This window comes from Sphaeramia orbicularis, chromosome 14 (assembly GCF_902148855.1).
Source record: "Sphaeramia orbicularis chromosome 14, fSphaOr1.1, whole genome shotgun sequence".
Lineage (NCBI taxonomy): Eukaryota > Metazoa > Chordata > Actinopteri > Kurtiformes > Apogonidae > Sphaeramia > Sphaeramia orbicularis.
The window spans coordinates 16,188,494-16,210,137 of NC_043970.1; the positions used below are offsets into that span (position 1 = coordinate 16,188,494).

The 21,644-nt window shown below is 32.9% G+C and overlaps 1 protein-coding gene across 1 annotated transcript in view; it reads right to left on the reverse strand.

The window, feature by feature from the left end:
- Nucleotides 1-21,644, reverse strand: part of kirrel3a (kirre like nephrin family adhesion molecule 3a) — a 520,880-nt gene that overhangs the window by 13,722 nt on the left and 485,514 nt on the right. Inside the window, exons 13-15 of the mRNA XM_030154510.1 lie at nucleotides 15,889-15,957; nucleotides 7,853-7,962; nucleotides 4,604-4,690 (exon numbers count right to left, since the gene is read on the reverse strand). Of these exons, the coding sequence (XP_030010370.1) occupies nucleotides 4,604-4,690; nucleotides 7,853-7,962; nucleotides 15,889-15,957 (266 nt within the window). The remainder of the gene's footprint in view (nucleotides 1-4,603; nucleotides 4,691-7,852; nucleotides 7,963-15,888; nucleotides 15,958-21,644) is intronic.

The window sequence follows — 21,644 nt, forward strand, 5'->3', positions numbered from 1 at the left end:
TTACTTGGGGTCATAACTGAAATCATTGACTTCAAGGGAAAATATCTTTAAAAATATATCATATTTATTGATATAAGTAACTTAATATTTTGACTTGAGCCCTATTCATTTGGGACTAGTATAATCTGGCGACCTCTGGTGATTTGGAAAACAACTTGTGTTTCATGTGATGAATTTGTACAGGAAGTGAAGACTGCTTTTTACTCGATTTCAGTTTTAATGTTTTTTTGGTTTTTTTTTTTAAAGGTTTTAAGGTCCCCCAGATAGCAAAGGGGTCATTCCACCTCAATTCAACAAGTGCCTCCTGCTCGGCCATCTTAGATTTGCTTGAAATTTTTACCATATAAAGTTCAGCACTAAAAAACACCTCAGCCAAAATTTCAGATTGATATATCAAATACATTTGAAGAAAAAAATTCATGAACAGGGTACCCCTCTTACCATTTTTGGTGCATTTCGCGATCGTCTTAAAATGTAGCAAATTTTAGAGTGCAATATCTCAGTAAGTTTTCTAGCTAAATGTATGAAATTTTCAGCAAAGAATGACTACCACATATAGATTGCATATGTATATTATCAATAACATCGTCTTTATTGGGACTGTGGTATGACCTTGTGAAATCTGGAAATAAACTTGAAACTTTTACGAACCCCTATATTTATTGACCAATTAAACACAAACCAAATATGATATATTGAAAATAATTACACATCCTTTTACATAAGTATATAGAGTAATCAGATCAGCATTTATTAATGGGTATGATCCTTTTTTGTTGTTGTTTTTGTCATAATAAAATTGCAAAATAATATTTTTCATTCATTTTCACTTTCAAATACCACAGGTATGACAAGGAGTACCAACCAAAAGAACTTATTTTCTGAAAGACCATCACATATGCTTACAAAATGTCAAATTTCATGATGGTTCTAGGACTCACGAAAAAAAAAAAAAAAATCATGATGGTTCTAGGATTCACGATGGTTCTAGGTTGGAGTCCTATTTATTATTATTATTATTATTATTATTATTATTACAGAGCTTTTTCCATTGCAGCTCCAACCCTCTGGAACTCCCTCCCACCTTCTATCCGACACTGCTCCGACCCCAACACCTTTAAATCCCTTTTAAAAACTCATTTATTTAAGATTGCTTTTAATGTTTAATCTTAATGTTTAATGTTTAACTGTTTTATATTTGTTTACCTGCCTTTTGCACCTGTTTTTAATCTGTTTTCAATATGTCTGGTTTCTGTTTTTATCTGCTGCATGTAAAGTGTCTTTGAAGCGCTATACAAATAAAATGTATAATAATAATAATAATAATAATAATTATTATTATTATTATTATTATTATTATTATTATTATTATTATTATTATTATTATTTTATCAATTACAATTCAAAGTATTGAAACTATATTTCTGATTAGTATGCTTGAATACATAAGAATGCCTCTTAAATACACTATGATAATATAAAGATTCTATATATAAATTATAATATCAGTGTTGTATGTATGTACTATATGAATTCCTAATAAAACATTAGTCAGTTTGAGCAGATTGTTTTTGTTTTTTTTTTCCATTGAGAATACAGAATTTAATACAGAGGAGAAAAAAAAAGGCTTGGATGTAGAGAACAGCAAATATGAAATATAAATGTACTATATTTGCTTATTCGTGCAGGACTATATACTTATTTCATTCCATAATACATCTGTGTAATATCTTTATCCGCATCTGAAAAAAAAATCTGAAAACCTGCAAAAGCATCTGACGACACAAACCATGTGGAAGAACCAACATATTTTTACAGGTGACTTGATTGCGCGCAGCCTTGCACTAAATAATCTGGTTGATAGATTTCTTTATGGCGTTTCAGATGTGACTCTACTGAGGATTAAATTACTAGAGGTAATAGAAAGTACAGGGTTGACACAATGAGAGTAATAACAGTGTGACTTGTCATACCAGACCTAACTCATCATGCTCTGGAGATAATGAAGAAATACAGACATAAATAACTCTAATGGATATCTCTTCCTGCTAATTTTCCCAGAGGGTTCAATAGGAAAATTAGCAGGAAGAGGCGTCTATTTATCTCTCTCTGTTTATTTCTCCTGTGTAACTCCCAACCTGCTCACTATGAGATGGATTGAATTTATGCATCTATTTTCTTTCTTACCCACTGTTTATTATCATTTAAAGCCAATAAAGGCGTGGTTAGACATGGTACAAAAATATAGATCCATTCTGGAGGTGATTTAGCCTTACTTAGCATAAAACTGAAAATAAAATAAAGCGAAAACAACCAGTCTGACCTCCTCAAAGTCAAAGATACAGTTAGTATAATGTGAATTCTAACTCATGAGAAAATGTAAGTACTTCTATACAGCATATTTAGGAGCTTTGAATGGACTCACAGCTATACTTAGATAATTTGTTATCTTTCTACAAAGTTAATATAGTGAAAATAGCAGTGAAAAAATAATAATGAGCAAAAACTTTTAACAAATACAACACAAACTAAAAACATATTTCAGGTAAAATCAGCTGAATTCATCCCGAGACTGCATTACCATACCTGAAATGATTATAACACTTTTTTAAGTGCATTTTTAATTAAATGACTTTTAATATGGAGCTTTTATTAAATAATGGTCTTGTAAATTCTATTTGATGTAATATATTCTTTCATTATACCCTTTTCAGCTATTCTAAATGAATCTTTTCCCTTCATGAAAAACTAAAACTAGCCAAATTCTGAATATATAAAATATAATTACCTACGCATTAGTAAAGTAACCATCACCTTGTACACATGAACATGGATATTTTTCTACATGGGTATTTCCGCCTTCTGTTTTGGGAAAAAAAATAAATAAATAAAAAATGCCCACATGACCTTTTGTTTTACAAAAAAACAACAGATACTCTGACACAACATTTTTTCTGGTGGACAAACTGGATACTTTGGATCCTCAGATAAACACATCCACAACATGATTATTAACCCTTTCATGCTTGATGTCCACATTTGTAGACACATAATTTAAGATCATTTCCCAAAGGGTTAGAATGCAATATTCTCCAAACCACAGTCTCTATAAACCCTAAGCAATACAATGAAAAAAAAGTATTATCTTAGTTTTAGAATTTGGAATGCTCAGTGATCTGACAACAAAAAACAACAACAACAACAACAAACAAAACAAAACTGTCCACTGCAAAGGTTATTTCATAAAAATAAAAAAATAGAAAAAAATGCAAAAAAAACCCAAAACAAAACTGTTGCATCGTGATTTTTCCAATATAGGCAATTATTTAATTAAAAATAAGCCAAAAGTTATACTTTCCTGGTTCTCAGGAGGTTAAATATCTTTTTAATAAAACTATATTTAAAAAAAAAAAATCCGAATGCATTTCAACTTGAGCCTAATTTTGAGTAATAAAATCAATCTGAAAAAAAAATCTAGATACTTATTTTCATAATTCACGCATGGAAGGGGTAAACTACCTGGTCTACATCTGTGATCTGACATGTTCTTTTGTCTGTTTTTAGTTTTATTTGCAGGTTATGTACAATCTTTTACACTGGCACTTATCATTTTATATATTATATTATATTATATTATATTATATTATATTATATTATATTATATTATATTATATTATATTATATTATGTTATATTATGTCATATTATATTATATTATATTATTCATCATCCCACATTTTTCTGTGTTTTATTGTCTATATTCTATTTTTTATTGCTTACCAGAGGCTTGAGTCTGTCATGAAGTTGAGCAGTAATGCTAAGCTATGTTGTAAATGTTCTAGAATTTTGCTGATATATGTGGATGAGAGCCTCATACAGGATGAAAAATATGCAAAGTAATCATTTAATAATTTAGTAATTCAATTAAATTCAATGTAGGTCTTTACTAAATTCAGTTCTTTTTTTTTTCTACCCTTTTCTGCAACAATTCACCCAGCACTTCCTCATACTTGAAAACTCTAAAAAAAAATTTTTTTTAAAGTACAAATGAGACTGAATTAGTGAATTTCTGAAAATATAAACTAAACCAAGGACTTAAGTGAAAGAGCAGAAACTGTTAAAAGACTGCCTCTGTGACCAACACACAGATTTAAGAGCAATATCACATTTCCGATCTAATAATAAACAGAATATGTATGTTTGCCTTCAAAGATAAATGTGAAGAAAATCACTTAGGATTCTAGCACCTATCCTTCAGCCTTTTATGGAGTGCTCCATTTAACAACCTCAGTACCTTGGTAGAAATAAACTCTCTTGAACTCTTGATTAGAGTGAAAATTAAATTAGACAAAATAAGTAAAAATCAGTACGACCTCGTATCATCAGACCTGTCCTTGAGAGGCTGCTGTGTGGTTCTGCTGCCTCGTCTTTATTCCCTTTGGCCCTGATCGGGGTTTGTGTTTACACAGGGGCCTGGTATTTGAACATTTTATTGCATAACATGCTAACTCACAAATGAAAGGTTAATTGGCTCTCTGAAGCTGAGCCTTCATATCTCCTGCTGGATTACCTGCAGTTGACATTAGTCTTTGGAGTTTGCCCACCTTGATATGCTGGAACTCCTTCTCCTCCTCCTGGAGAACCTCCAGCTGCTTCAGCACCGGCTCCTGCTGGAACTCACCACGGTCGATCTACATCATGGGTAATCAGGTGTATGAGCATTCGATATATATATAGTAAACAGACTATTTTAGTGAATGTGTGCACTGTTAACACTTTATTTACACAGAGTATTTGTAACATTTCAACAGCTTTGGTCAAATATTTAACCCATGAAGACCCAGTGCTACTTTTGTGGCAGTTCCCAAATGAATTTTACTCTAGATTTAACCTGTACTATATGATTTATCACCATTTATTAGAATATTATCCTCTGTAATTTGCATTTTTTTCAGTGACAATCAGGTATTTTTCGGTATTTAATTCACTGATCATATAGATTTTTATAAAACATCAGATTAAAGTTGAGGTTTTTTTTTTGTTTTTTTTTTCAACTTTATATTTTAATTGAACACCACCATAGAAAAATACATGTTCCAGTTGTTACATTTGTTTTGTTTAACCCTTTCATGCGTAGTGGTCACTACAGTGGACAGTTATTCTACAGCTGTTCTCTTGTATATTCATGGGTTTTGTTGTTTTAGTTCCATATCAGCCAACACAGTGGACACTTATGCATCATCCCTAACACTGACATTCATACCATTACTGTAACTTTGCTGTTCTTGATAAACCTGATCTGCAGTAACATGTTTTAGTGTAAATCAATTGTTATTTGTTAGACAAAAAGGTTTATTTTTGCATATTATCTCCATGAAGTGAGTAATAACTAGCATTAGAATATGTTAAAATGTGAGAAAACATCAGATTAGCAGCATTAAAATGTTTTTATTTCATTGTTTTCATCTCACTTTCTGATATTGGGTTTTAAACAAATGTTTCTTTACTTCAAAAATTAAATGTATGGACATTATGAAACTCCATGAAAAGAAAAAAAAAACTTGATCACGTTGTTTTTTTCATGCCTAAGGAGGAATAAAGACATTCAAGAAAAAAAAATCTTGACTAAGGTTGTCATATTTCATGCATTAAAGGGTTAAAGTTGAGGGTTATTATATCAGAAAAAGTGACTTTTTCAGTAAAGATATCAATAACTGAATGTAAAAAACAGTGTCTGCATTCACTGTCAGTTACGAAACTCCATGGGTTTTACTGGTGAATCAATGTTGTAGAAGAAGACGGTGTTTCCACGGTAACTACAGACCCTCTGCACATCCAAATGGGTCATATCTGATGACCATGAAAAGGTGATAAACTGTATTTTACATCGATTATTTACATGTATTGATTGGATTAGTGGATCAACAGGTATCACTAGTGGCTGTTTGGGTCTTTATGGGTTAAAATCACAATGAAAAAGCTGCTAATTTCAACACTATCTCCTGGGATTCATTAAGTATTCTGACTGTAATGGAATCTGAATATAAGTGGGTAGTCATGTCTGAAAAAGTCTGCTGTGATAGGCCCAATGACTTTTGACCCTTGAAGACCAAGAGGTATGTTTGAGGGAACTTCCACTTAAATTTCCCTCCATATCTAACCTTTCTTAAGTGATTTACTACAGTTTCTTAGAATATTATCTTCTGTATTTTTAATTTTTCGTTGCAAATCAGATATTTTTCTGACATTTAATTTACTGATCATGTAGACCAGGGGTGTCAAACTCATTTTCTTCTGGGGGCCACATTCAGCCCAATTTAATCTGAAGTGGGCTGGACCAGTAAAATAATAGCATGATAACCAATAAATAATGACAACTCCAAATTGTTTTAGTGCAAAAAATAATGTTCAATGATGCCAATATTTACATTTACAAACTATCTAAACAAAAAGGATGTGAATAACCTGAAAAACATGAAATTTGTTAAGAAATATAAGTACAATTTTATCAATATTCTGCCTCATATATGCACAAAACATTTAGTAACAGGCAGAAAATTGTTAAAATTGCATGGAATTGTCTTCATTTCTTCATTTTGTTCAAGTCATTCACATGTTATTGTTAAAGGATAGTTTGTTAATGTAAACATTTTCATAATTGAATATTTTTTTGCACTAAATCAAAGAGAAAAAAATTGGTGTTGTCATTATTTATAGGTTATTATTATTTTATTTTTAAGTTTGATGCCCTAACTTGCACTTTGCAAATTCATCCCACAGGCCGGATTTGAACCTTTGGCGGGCCGGTTTTGGCCCCCGGGCCGCATGTTTGACACCTGTGATGTAGATGTTCATAAAAACTCAGAGTAAATCAAAACAGAGGAATGAAAAAGCATCAGCAAAATATATAATTAACTGAACATAAATGCCTCTTGGTCATCTCTTGGTTTATCTCAAGGGACTTCCTGGTTAAATAAAATAAAATAAAGTATGTTTAATCACTGTCATTTGTCCAACTGAAGGGTTTTATTGATGAATCATGACAGTATTTCTTTGTTCATTATGGATCCTCTTATGGTCCAAATGAATTATATCTAATAATAATAATGAAAAGCTGAGAAACTGCATTTTACCAGAATTATTTCAATGTATTGATAGGATTGGTAGTTCAGATATTATTAAACATTTTTGATCAGTAGGTGCTTTTGTTGTTTAGGCCTTTGAGGGTTGATGTGAACACAATTCGTAACTGTTAACTTGCAGATGACAAATAAACTCAAGAAAATCGTCATTAAGATTGTATATTCTGGATTAGGATCAAAAATGCAGACAAAATTACTTTTATCGGTATCTGTTAATGGCAGATACTGGATTTTAGGTGATTTGTAGCATCAGACATGTCTTATAAAACACTTAAACATAGCTTGAGTTCATGACTTCATCACAATTAAAAAAAAAAAACTACAAAAATAAGTGTAATTTTTTTTCCCAATAATTCTATCATGACAGGGAAAAAACATCAATATTTCAGTTTGTTTCCACTGAGTTTCATGAAAATCAGTGGTCAACAGCATGATCACATGGTCTCCATGGCAGAGGTTATGATAAATAATAATAATAAAAAAAAAGATGTTTAATACCAGTTTACATATGGTTGGTGCACAGATATGGATATTTCTCTTTTATATATATTTATAAATACATCTACAGGTAGAAGAAAATGAGTTTTACAAATGAAACAGTAGAAATCTCAACTAGAAAACAATAGAAAATACTGTCTCTTCTACATAAGTTGACAGTCCAATTAAAAACAGTGTATGTTCTGATGATGTGATGCATCCAACTGCACTCACCATCATCTGCTTGATGCTCGTATGCTCCTCGCTCTCCCTCGCTGCATTGTGATCCTTGTGGACAATCTCCACCCGAATGTCATTTTTTGCTGAAACCACTCCTTTGAGATCTGGGGGAGAAGGAGACATGGAGCAGTGCGTCTGATTGGCGCTGGCTGATAGATGCATTGGTCGTGTATCCCACCGTATCCCCTCCTAATGCACTCACATGGCAGCTTCAAAAGCCGCAGCTTTTCCTCAGATCTTACTTGGACTTGGGTAATGAAGACCGCACCGCGTACACAACTCTCCTCCCAACTTACTCCAGTGTGACCTTAGCTCACTCGGAGAAATCCCATCTCGGGAACGCTCACTTGTCCCCGAACCTCATGGTACGATCCTGATCAATATCTGTAATCTAATAATGCAGCTGTGTGTAGTTGGCCTGAGAGTATGAATATAAAGCGCCTGGCCTGTCACAATGATTAGTTTACTTTAGCTCAAAGAAGCAACAACAGGCTTCTGCAAAAGGATCCTAAGTCTGCACTTCCTTTTACTTTTAAGTTTTCTTTGGCATTCTGTCAACAAACTTTTGTTAGTTGCAGCTGTGTTGTGAGTGCTATTATAACACAATCTCTATGAAACTAATCGACAGTAGTCCCTGGGTACAGCGGGTAGGACGCTTTGTAGCTTTATGGTCCAAAGGGAATATTTCTGTGGAAATATAAGCTGAAAAACACGCCTCACAGCAGAGACAGAGCATCGTCTAGGCTGAGCTTTTCTGATTTTACCTTTACATGTATGTTATCCAGGGTTTCTACAAAAACCCAGTAATCTGACATACATGTTTGACACGTCTAAAAGGAATTATGAACTTATTTTTACCTTAACCCCCCCGAAGAGGAGGCAAGGGGTATTGTTTTTGGTTCGGTTTGTTTGTTTCATTCTTTGTTAATACTCTAACAGCAAAATTGTTGGTTGAAGTCATACTAAATTGGGTTTATAAATTGCCAATGATCCAGAATAGATGTGGCTATTTTTTATTTATTTATTCTATTTATTTTTTCGAATTTTTTAAATCTTTTTTTTCTCCATTTACCTATAATGGGTGAAATTTTACATGTCTGTAGCAGCAAAACTATTGGTTGAATTCACACTAAATTGGGTTTATAAATTGCTAAGGATCCAGAATAGATGTGGCTACATTTTGGGAAAAGTAGGTCAAAGTTCAAATTTTTTTACGAATTTTTTAAATCTTTTTTTTCTCCATTTACCTATAATGGGTGAAATTTTACATGTCTGTAGCAGCAAAACTATTGGTTGAATTCACACTAAATTGGGTTTATAAATTGCTAAGGATCCAGAATAGATGTGGCTACATTTTGGGAAAAGTAGGTCAAAGTTCAGATTTTTTATGAATTTTTTCCCCTCCATTTAGACATAAAAACATCAATTTTGGTTCAATTTCCTTCAAACTTGCCACATATATAGAGGCAATGGATACGCTGACATCCGCACACACATAGACATGATGATATCAGCTGGATCGATGCCAAAATAAGCTACAATATGTGTGACGGGGGGGGAGGGGGTTATCGTGCCTGGAACCACTTGTTTAACGTTACTTTAGGGGAACAAAAAAAAAGTACTGATCCCATTGAAGCATCACTACAGAATAAAATACTATGTGAACAAAAATATCAACACTGTTGTCCACAAAGTAGAACTAATTTCATTTTCAGAAACATTCCTCTTTTTGTTCCTATTTATACAGTAATCACCTTTGACCAGGTACAATAATTACATACTGAGTTAAAGTACGTTTTTCGAAAAAATAAATAAATAAATAAATAAATAAAAAGATTATAATAATCTTATCAAGTGTGTTTTTCATTAAAAAGAAAATCCAGCTTCAACAAAATTGTTCTTTGTTTTAATAATATAATTAAAATCAGTGATGAGCTGGATTTCACTAATAACAAGCAAAAACAAAGATGTGCAAAATGTGTCAACAGATGAATGAGGATCACAGCCACTTGTGCATCCTCTCAAATAAAAGATAATTAGTCTGTCTTTTTTTTTTTTTTACCTGTTCCTGTTGTTTGTAATAAGCACAGCTTGCCTAAATGTTTGTCATTTGTTTCTAGTTTTAAAAAATCCAGCTAAACCAACAATCACTTCTTTTTTTTTAAAATTAGGTATACATTAGACAGTAGCAAGTTAAGTTAATTTAACATCACGTTTATTTTCACCATGTGCCCTTCTGTCTACACTGTTGCCCCATAAAGTTGGACTAATTTCATTTTCAGACACATTCCTCTTTTGATTCCTATTTATACACATCAGTATTCACCTTTGATTAGGTACAATAATTACATACTGAGTCCCAGTTGCAATCATTTCACCAGAAGAGATAAAAATATTTGATTCCAACTTTACGAGTAACAGTGTATTTGGATATAAATATATACATTTAGTCTCATAAGTGAAAAAAGGTGAAATAAGTTAAAAAAAAAAAAAAAAAAGGGTTAAAAGCCATTTAAAAGGGTATGTTTGTTTTAATGCAGTTTAGTTCTTTGCGTCATTAAGATGAGATGCAGTCATCTGTAATCTGCTCTGTGCATGATTGATATAGTCTCCGCCTACATGTAGCATTTTTCCGATGTTTTCTTTCCTATTTTCTATTGATCGCACTGAGTATAAATTGCTCGCGGGCGTATCTGACGTCTCTCTCTTTTTTCGTTTTCACCCCAGTATCTTAGGGCTGCGTCACCAATGCAAAACTAATAAACGCTGTACTTCCTCTCATCAAAACAATAAATATGTCTGCAGTAAAATTAAATCACTGTCTCATGATGTTATTTGGAGTTCAAGTAAGTAAAAGCAAACTCAAGAAGATGTGTCTAGTGAACAGTGCATTTACAATCGTGGAAAAATTATTAGACCACCCTTGTTTTCTTCAATTTCTTGTTCATTTTAATGCTTGGTACAACTAAAGGTACATTTGTTTGGACAAATATAATGATAATAACAAAACTAGCTCATAAGAGTTTAATTTCAGAGCTGATATCTAGATATTTTCCATGTTTTCTTGATAATAACCAAAATCACTTCAGTTCTTACATCAATAGTTATGGCATTGTACTGACAAAAACAGTGCTTTTAGACATTCCATGTTTTCTTTTCTGTCTGTTTTAGTCACATGATACACACAGGAGTAAGTACTTGATTGCATAACCATTGTTTCTGATGACTTTTGATGGTCTAATAATTTTTTCCACAACTGTAATGCTTGTTTCACCTGTTAACTAAGACTAGTTTTGGTCAGAAAATCAAAAAAATCCAACAGCAAACACCTGTTATGATGGAGTATTGTTTTGTATTCAACAAGCGCCAAATGCTGCTAACAACTACCTCTTGACCTGCATTCACAGCGGTCTTAAAAAGTCTTAAATTCAACATATTGAAAGCAGCAGAAACCCTGTTATCATCCAACTGTTTCACAGCAGGTTTTATGCCTGGAGAGCAGTTACGGTCACTACTCTCTAATAGCAGGTTCAATGATTAATGTGTTTATTCTTTCAGCAACTTCAGCATTGTTTTTCAGATCTATAACAGTTCACTGAACCTGCCAATAGCAATGTCAATAATAATTATGGATTCTGAATAAAGAAATGCCCTGTTATTAACATTACGAGTGAAAATTTCAGTCGTTATTCTATCTTTTATTTCTATAACAAAGCTATTTTCAATTATTATTATTATTTTTTTTATACAGCAGCTTTGCGCCGAGTCTGTTATTAGCACAGAGGAGCCAACGAGTGGCTAGTTTAACAGCAATAACAATAACAGACGGCCCACACACTGTTTTTTACGTGCGCTCAACCGGTCATCAAGTATTTACTGCATAAGTGGCCTTGTTATATACAATGGAGGCCAACAAATATAATTCCTTCCCCAGGTAACTGCAACGGCCACAAAATGGACTACATTCTGCACAGAAAAATGAAAAACAAGCTACTGGTTGATTCTCTGTTTTTCTGTGCTGCTGTAGGTGTAATCACACTATATTTACTTTAGGCACGTTGGTAAAGTAAATCTATAGTGTCTGCATGCTAACTGCATGCTAATCATATTCAACTCAAACACAAATGCTGTTTAAAATCTAGTGTCGTACTGTTCACAGTTTATTCTGACTTCACATAACTCTGACATTACACAACAACAATACTCTATACATATTTTCCATGTTACTGTCAAGTTTCATAAAAAAATATCCATCATGTTCACACTGGAGCATTGGCGTATATCCAAAAAACCAAACAAACAAAAAAAACACTACATTTCTGGTTTAGTTGCTGCCATATTTGTCCAAAATCAGACAGGTTTCTGCTCTAAGATATTTGCTGCCTCTGCTCTGTCAGAAAAAAAAACCCTGTACAGAGCAGGTAGGCTGCAGGTGAAGAGTGTCAAATCATGCACATACGCACATCAGAATTTGATATATTTTATGCAATGAAAATATACCATGAAACAGAGAGAGACCTCCTCTGCACTTTCTGCCAAATAAATAGTTATGTAAGGTACACTCAACCCATTTGCCAGAAAAAATGTTGCAATTGACCTTTTGTGTAAAACCACCGATACATATACAAATTAATCTCTCGTGTTTCAATGTGAAAGCGTTGTAACCGATCCAGTCGCCAGAGTATTTTTGCCTTTCCTCAACAGGCAGGAGGTGGCTGATACAAGATCCAGGACTTTGTGTCAGAGACTGGAGGTCGTGTAGGTGTTTTAGTTTTAGGCGATAAAAGTGCTTTGGTTAGAGTTAGAGAGAAAACACTGTGGTTTACATACCACTAAATTCATTGCTTATGTGTGTTTTCGCAGTGTTTTTCTGTATGAAAGTCCTGGTATTTTTCCTTAAATCAAATGAAGTGAGGTCAGCGCCTAAACCTGATAATACTGAATGTTTAAAAATGTCGAATTTCTCCAAAACACAGTTATTATAGCTGGATTCTACTCCATCAAAATGCCAAAAGCACCATGATGTAATATAACATATCCTATATTATGAAAGGGAAGTGTGTCTTGGGTGTCACACAAAATCTGGAATGAGCTGACTGCTTTGGTTTGACATACTTTTGTATTTTTGGACAAGGAAGAGACTAGTGAAAACGGCAAGTTGATAGGACTTATATTTTGGGAGATATTAGTAATTTAGGAAAAAACAGCCTCCCAATGGCTAATCACATTGCTATGCCCAGAATCCTCATTGAAGTGGGTTACCTAGCAACAGATAAGGAATAGGGCCACATTGTCATGGTGTCAGATTTCATGTTCAGAAACAGACATGCCAGCTGAGAGGTTATTCAACTGAAAATGCCTGTGGAATTTGCCAAGAAAGTAAAGGAATGAACGAGATCAGAGCATCTACAGGGTGTCCCATAAGTCTCCATACATTGGAGACATAATACATTCCATACATATATGGTTCTAACATGTACTTCTTTATATTTCTTCTTTATAGTTTTTCAGCAGACGCACTAAAATGTGTTCCCGACAAAATGGCAGTCATATAGAGCATATTATATAAATAAAAATGGTTTATGTCAAGAAACGTTTATTTTTCCTATGTATGGAGACTTATGGGACACCCTGTAGATCATTGGTGTCAAACTCATTTTAATTCAAGGGCCACATTAAGTTAAATGTGATCTAAAGTGGGCCGGACCAGTGAAATGATAACAGAATATTATATAAATAAATAATGTCAATTACAAACTTTCCTCTGTTTTAGAGTGGAAAAAGTAAAATTATGTGATGAAAATGTTTACAACTACCTACTATCCTTTAAAAAATGTGAATAACATGAACAAATTGCAATTTCTTAAGAAAACTAAGTGCAATTTTAACAATATTATGTCTCAGTTTATTATTTACACATGTACATTATAACATACAGATCACAGTGGATCTACAAATACACAAAACATTTAATAACAGACAGAATACTGGTAAACTTGCACTTCAGACATTTTGAAATGTTAATATTTGTTCAGGTTATTCACATTTTTGTGACATGATAGTTTGTTTTAGTGTGAATACAATAAAATGACATGAAAATGTTTACAGTTGTGAGTATTTATAGGTTATTATGGTAGTATTTTACTGATCTGACCCACCTGAGATTAAATTGGTCTGAATGTGGAACCTGAACTCAAATTATTCATATCTTTTTTTTTTTTTTTAAATATATATATTATATTATATATTAAAAAAATAAGTAAAATAAAATAAAATAAAATAAAATGATTCATATCTTCAGTGTAATTTTTGCATTTCACAGATTCATCCCAGGGGCCAGACTGGACCAGGATTTGGCCTCCCGCATGTTTGACACCCCAGATCTAGATCAACATGCTAGTAGATATAATAATATCTGAATATCTGTTAAATATTTGATCCTGCATGAGTATATTTCAAGAAAAATTCTAAAACATGTATCTTCCCAGTGAATCTGTCTCTAGTGGTTTATCCCCATTTACTTCTGCATTTTACATGTTTCAGCAAAAATCAAGTATTTTCCTATATTTAAATTACTGATCATTTAGATGTTCATAAAAGCTCAGAGTAAATGTAAAGGTTATAATATCATCATCATTTTCAGCAAAATATGTTATCAACGGAACATAAAAACAAATGTCTACAAACACTGTATTTAGATTTTAGCGGTAACAGTGTTTCCATGTTCACTACGAAGCCTCTGAACGTCCAAATGAGTCATATCTAATAGTGATGAAAAACTGAGAAGCTGTATTTTACCTGAATTTTTCAATGTATTGATAAGATTAGTGGTTCAGAAGTTATTAACCCTTTTAAGACTGCCATTAGAACAGGCCGCCTAGGTGTCTTCATGTTTTCTTTGCAATAAAAGTGTCAGAAAATGTGTTTTTTGCCAGTTCTTTTGCACCTTTGTTTTCAAAAAGAACTCAACTTCCAATATCTGGCCATTAATTATCATTATTATAAATACTAAATGCTTAAAAAAGTCAGTTTTAGTAAAAAAAATAAATAAAAAAACAGACTTGAAGTTTTTAGCATATTTATTTATTATATTTATATATTACATTAGTATTTATGTCCAGAATGGAACTTTTTGAGGTTGAATAAATAAACTTTCAACTATTTTACATCTGCTCAAACATGCTTTTTGGTCTTGAACATTCAGTATTCATAATTTTTTTGTTATTTTCAGGTGTTTTTTTAGCCTGTGTGGAATTCTCCATTTTGTAATAGAGTCCCACATTGCTGCCATAAAGAGTTATACAGTGTCAGAAAGCTCAGGACCTCAGCTTTCCGATGCTGTTAGAATTCTGTGAATAGCTTAAACGGTTCAGGAGTTACAGTAATTTGAATTCTGTAAAGTGTAAAATGCAGCGCCGGAGAGACTGCCGTTGTTAAAGGGTTAAACATTTTAGCATTTCAGCTGTTTAGATCTTTGAAAGGTTAAAACACTGTAACTCTGACCGACAAATATGTAAAACTTTGGATACGAGACATATTTTTGGTTATTACACACAACTGTAGTGTTCACAAATGCACGCTAGGGCAACTCATTCAATAGAGTTATATTTTATATAGTAAAAGTCATGCATCTTTTCACACTTTTTCCATATCAAACGCAGCCTTGGTATCTTTCCTTTACATTAATACATGTGCTCAGTGTCTCAAACTAATCATTTAAGATCATTCCTTAGACGCGCAGGTTCAAAACATCATTAGAAGTTAAAACATGGATGTAGAAATGTAGGTATGGAATGTATTTTTGGTTCATAAATAGTAAAATATACAATAGCAACATTTTTTCTCTGCCGAGTGAGTTGGCACACTATACTGGCGGATACATTATTGGAACATTTTTGTTTAATTATACAACAATAAAACAGGCAAACAACTCAAGAGCACAGATGACAGTCCACTGAAGGCATTTCCAAGCACTGCCCTTCAAACCGCCAGCCCTTTACCACGCAAACACTGTTTATTAAAAGCCTTACTCTCTGTTTTCACATCTCTCTGGCGCGAAAGGGACACAGGCAAGGACGACATGACCAGATGGACATCCTCTGTAAGAAAACAGAAAGCACAGAGCTGTTAGACATCACAGACAGAAAAGCTGCTGTCTCTCACGTTCTCACTCTGTTACTGAAAATATCTGAACACGCGGTGCATTCAAGGGTTCACTCGCGAATGGGAAAATACACGATCTTAACCCTGTAAAGCCTGAACTATTAAATCATTGACAGAAAATTCCTGTTCTTTGTCATTTGTTCTTTGTCACTGGAGCCTTTATTGGTCCTTCTGAACAACCAAAAAAAAAAAATAATTTTTTTTTTCAATAATCAATTCCGACACTGTAAGACCGGATAGTTGAGTTTACTTAAAAAATCTCAGGTAACTCGTTGCCTTAAAAAATTTGAGTAATGAAAACTTGAGTGTATTCAACTTAAATGCATTCAACTTAAATGCTTGATTTAAATGGAATTGCTATTTTAAGTACAATACACCAATTGCCAAGTTCATTTAACTTAAAATTTGTTGCAATGTCAATTGCTTTGTATAATCATTAACATAATATCATCAGTTTATTGTACTTAATTTCAAGTGCATTTAATTTTAACATACACCAATATAACTTGCTTTGTTCAATTATTCAATGTAATATATTGTAGACCAGTTGGAAGTTAAGATACACCTAGTTCAATGTAATCAGCCAGGACAGACTATGCTAATAATACAATAGGTCTTCATATTTTACATTGTACTAAAACAATTACAGATGAACAATAAAGCCGTTGTTCTTCCTATGGCTCTCACTCATGGTGCAGCTCTACAAAAATACAAAAACAAACTCAAAAAGGCCTATAAACATTACCATACACACATGAAGTCAAAATTAACACTAACACCACAACCTCGCTGAATGTCTGCACATAAAAATAACATATTTTCAACAACATGCCCAATACCCACAATGCAATGCAGAGATAAAAAGGTGTGGTCATGACTAAAACTTAGTGATTTAAATCCATTCAACTTAAACTTTTTCGTACTTTCGACTATGTCTACAAATTAGTAAAATATACTGAACATTTTATAGTAATGTAATAAAACTGAAATAATTTAAGTACATTGTAATTAAAGGATTTTAGTCCAGCTTACAGAGCATGTTTGAGTTTCAATTTTGTATCATGTTTGATACATTGAGTCTCAATGCTCAAATATTACTATTTTTGAACAAAGATAAACATAATGTAACACAAACATGTCCAACAAATTGGTAATTCCTTTTCAAAACTGGTAAAGTTCTGCCTCCTTCCTTATGAATGACAATCTAATACCCTGTAAGCCCAGACTTTGTATTTACTAAAATGCTTTAATTACAATGTACTTAAATGATTAAAGTTTTATTACATTACTATGAAATGATAAGTATATTTTACTAATTTATAGACATAGTCAAAAGCACGAAAAAGTTTAAGTTGAATGGATTTAAATCACTAAGTTTTAGTCATGACCACACCTTTTTATCTCCACATTGCATTGTGGGTATTGGGTATGTTGTTGAAAATGTGTTATTTTTCTGTGCAGGGGTTCAGCAGGGTTGTGGTGTTAGTGTTAATTTGGATTTAATGTGTGTATGGTGATGTTTATTGGCCTTTTTGTGTTTGTTTTTGTATTTTTGTAGAGCTGCACCATGAGTGAGAGCCATAGGCCAAACAATAGCTTTCCTGTTCATCTATAATTGTTTGTGTTATAAACAAATCTTTTTGCCTTGCCAAATGAAGATCATTTCCTGTAGTGGTAAATTACACTAAACTAACTTCCTGCATAGTTCCCATCCATCCTACAATATGTGAAGTTGAATAATTATACAAAGCAATTTATATTGAAAAATATTTTAATTTAAATCAACTTGGAATTGAGTACAATGAACTGATGATATTCAGTCTAATGATTATACAAAGCAATTGACACTGCAACAAATTTTAAATTAAATTAACTTGGCATTTAGTGTGTTGTACTTAAAATAGCAATTCCATTCAAATCAAGCATTTAAGTTTAACACTCAAGTGTTCATTACTTACAATTTTTTAAGGCAACCGGTTTCCTCAATTTTTTTAAGTAAACTCAACTTATCCGGTCTTACAGTGTAGTGTCACTGGAAAGGCCTCTGGTGAACAAATTCCTCCCCCCCGGTGGATTATCTGTGTATTGCATGTATCTAATTGTATACATCAGGTTTTTCAAGAAATAAAAACATCACACTGATCATACAGAGGGCTTCAAAACTCATGTATCAAATATGACACGTTTGGCATAATAGGGTTAAGAAAAAAGTGTTATTTGGAAATTGTAAGAATGTTATGTTGTTGTTGTTTTGATTATGAATTTTTTGCTTTTGCTGAAATTATGATGATTTCTCTGCACGAACTAAATGTAAAGGTATGTAGAGTTATGTTTATTGTGCAATTTTTTCTTGAGTAATTCACATACTAAAGGGCAAAAGAAAAACTGAGCTGCTTCTTCAGAGTGAACCAAGTCACAGCTTGAGGCCACGTTGTTCATGAACTCAAATCAAAAGTAAGAACCACTGAACTGGAGGAGCATCCGTGTTTAACAGCTGCTAAGGCTAGCGGCTCCTTCGCACTATTATACTGTAAAACCTTACCGATCGATATCATGGATTTTTCTTTCAGTGCTGTTGGTGTAACCTTTGATTCTGCAAAATTGATGATGCAAATTCATGGATTTTTAGAACCATGGAGTCGCAACATTTATACAATTCAAGCCTGGAGGCAAAAAAAGGTTAAATGTCTGAATGTTAGCGTGGGGTGAAATGCCTGAGTAACAAACAGGCAGAGCTGAAACAAAGATCCTGACAATGCACCACAACCTAAACACATTCACACGCTTTTTCTTTTTTCTTTTTTTTTTTTTTTTTCCCCCTGCATAGAGAATTATGAGGCAGCCATCTCCATCAATTCCATACTGCCTAAAGCTCTTGGCAAAACTTTGACGACTGTCTTCAACACTTTTCTAATAAATGAAACAAATTCCGTTGTGTTAAAATAGTGTTGGATAAATGAATGTGTTTGAGGATATTCAGTGAAATATCGTCAGGTTTCTTATTTTGTCCCACAAAGAGTTAAATCCTCAAATATTTAACAATAGCAGGGACCGGAGGACACTTTCATAGCAAATATTCCTGTTTTTGACAGATGCGTGATTGAAATATTCTGTAATTTTAGCAGGTGAACATGACCTGACAAAATGATTCCTCTACAGTCATTTAAGGCTGATACATATTCATGCGTGCCATTTTGGAAGAACCTCTTTCCAGCCTGATTTTAGTGACATTTGGATTTTTTCCAAACAGAGACATTACACTACTGATGTGGAAAGGTGGTTCGAGTTACATGAAACAGTGAACACATGGAAATGATGGCTTTAGTTTTATCCATATGTTGTTTATGTCCAGAAAAGGTGAAGGCCTTAAAAGATGTAAAGTCAGCAGATAATTAACACATAGATTATTTTAGTATCATATAATATAATACTATGGTAGAATACAGTATTGTTTGATTGAAACATAACCCACATTTTGGTTTTCTTCTCTTGTTGATATGTTTTTTTTTTTTTTTTTAACCGACTCTAATTATTCTGCTGTAATTGCAAAACTAATTTTAAGGTTGAATAAATATTCAAATATGCTATTTTGGAAGAGCATCGGACTTCGGTGGCATTTCATTTGAGATACTCTTTCTGATTTGACCTTTAGCAAAGATAAATATTTTTCGTCTGGTTGTGGTAAATCTGCCTTTACTTCAACTTCCGTCTGTCTAAATTCAAGAAAGGAACAAAACAAAGCAATCTGCAAATTTGTTACCATTCGTCACATATTCCTGATTTCACTGGATAAAGTGTTTATTTAGAACTGATCCTAACGTGACCTTTACCATTTTCTTCGTTCATTAGGACTCCTAAATGCATTGTTTGTGAAAAGTCTTGACTTTAGCTGGTTAAAGGTGAAGAGCACATGATCGAGCAAAACTCTAAAAGACACTTTTTTACACATTTTTGTCTGTTTAGAACAGAGGTCCCAAATGTGACAAGATTGTGTCAAATCTTTACAAATGCTTACATTTGAATATATCGGGGAGTACTCTTCAGGTAAAGGAGAAGTGGGAACTAGAAATGAATGTTGTGATTGGGGCCCAAGAATGGGAACAATTGTGTGAAAATGGACACAAACTGACTAGCAGCCCAACATGGAAAGAGTTTATTTGGAAAGTGAACGTTAGATATTTTAAAACCCCATTTATTATTTCTAAGTTTGACAAAACTAAAACAAATTTATGCTGGAGACATTGTGGACAAATTGGAGATCACACACACATTTTTTGGGATTGTCCAAAACTCAAGTCTTTCTGGGAGGGAATTAGGGGGGAACTTTCTAAAATACTACACACTTACATTGAATTTGACGCACTGGTTTTTATCTTTGGAGTGCTCCCTGCTAATTTTTTAAATAAGGATAAAGAATATCTTTTGAAAATTCTTGTCTTAGTAGCAAAAAAAATGATAATTGTATCTTGGTATAAACCACTTCCTCCAACAATAAATCAGTGGAAGGAAAGAATTGTGAGGGTCTATACAATGGAAAAAATAACAGCAAACCTAAACCTTACCACTGATTTGTTCAAGAAGAGGTGGAATTCTTTGATAATCCATTTGGATTTGATATTGTAGCATTTGAGAGTCTGGCGCTGGGGGGATATTATTTGTATTTTTATGTAATTATTAAAATAACTGTAGGCAGATATATTAGGTATGCAAATAAGACCTTGTAACAGTACACTGACTTGAGGTACCAGTTTGCCGTGAAGTTATGTTTATTTGTTTATTTATTTAGTTTTTTTTTTATGCTATAAAAGATATGTAGCTTTCTACATTAAGAATATGTAAGGATTGTACATATTGTAAAGCTTGAAATATGAATAAAATTTTGTTCAAAAAAAAAAAAGAACAGAGGTCCCCAAAGTCTTTCGTTTGAAGAGCTATTCAATATTAATCAACACTTTTGCCCATGAAGTTGGAGTAATTATTTTTTCCTCCTCTCATTCAATGCCAGTGGAATTTACCAAGAAAGTAAAGGAATGAACTGGATCAGACGATCTAGATCAACGCGGCAGTAGATATAATAATATCTGAATATCTGTTAAATATTTGATCCTGCATGAGTATATTTCAAGAAAAATTCTAAAACATGTAGTATCTTCCCAGTGAATCGGTCTCTAGTGGTTTATCCCCATTTACTTCTGCATTTTGCATGTTTCAGCAAAAATCAAGTATGTTCCTATATTTAAATTACTGATCATTTAGATGTTCATAAAAGCTCAGAGTAAATTCAAAGATTATAATATCATCATCATTTTCAGCAAAATATGTTATCAACGGAACATAAAAACAAATGTCTACAAACACTGTATTTAGATTTTAGCGGTAACAGTGTTTCCATGTTCACTACGAAGCCTCTGAACGTCCAGATGGGTCATATCTAATAATGATGAAAAGCTGAGAAGCTGTATTTTACCTGAATTTTTCAAGGTATTGATAAGATTAGTGGTTCAGAAGTTATTAACCCTTTTAAGACTGCCATTAGAGCAGGCCGTCTAGTTGTCTTCTTGTTTTCTTTGCAAGGAAAGTGTCAGAAAATGTCTTTATTGCCAATTCTTTTGCACCTTTGTTA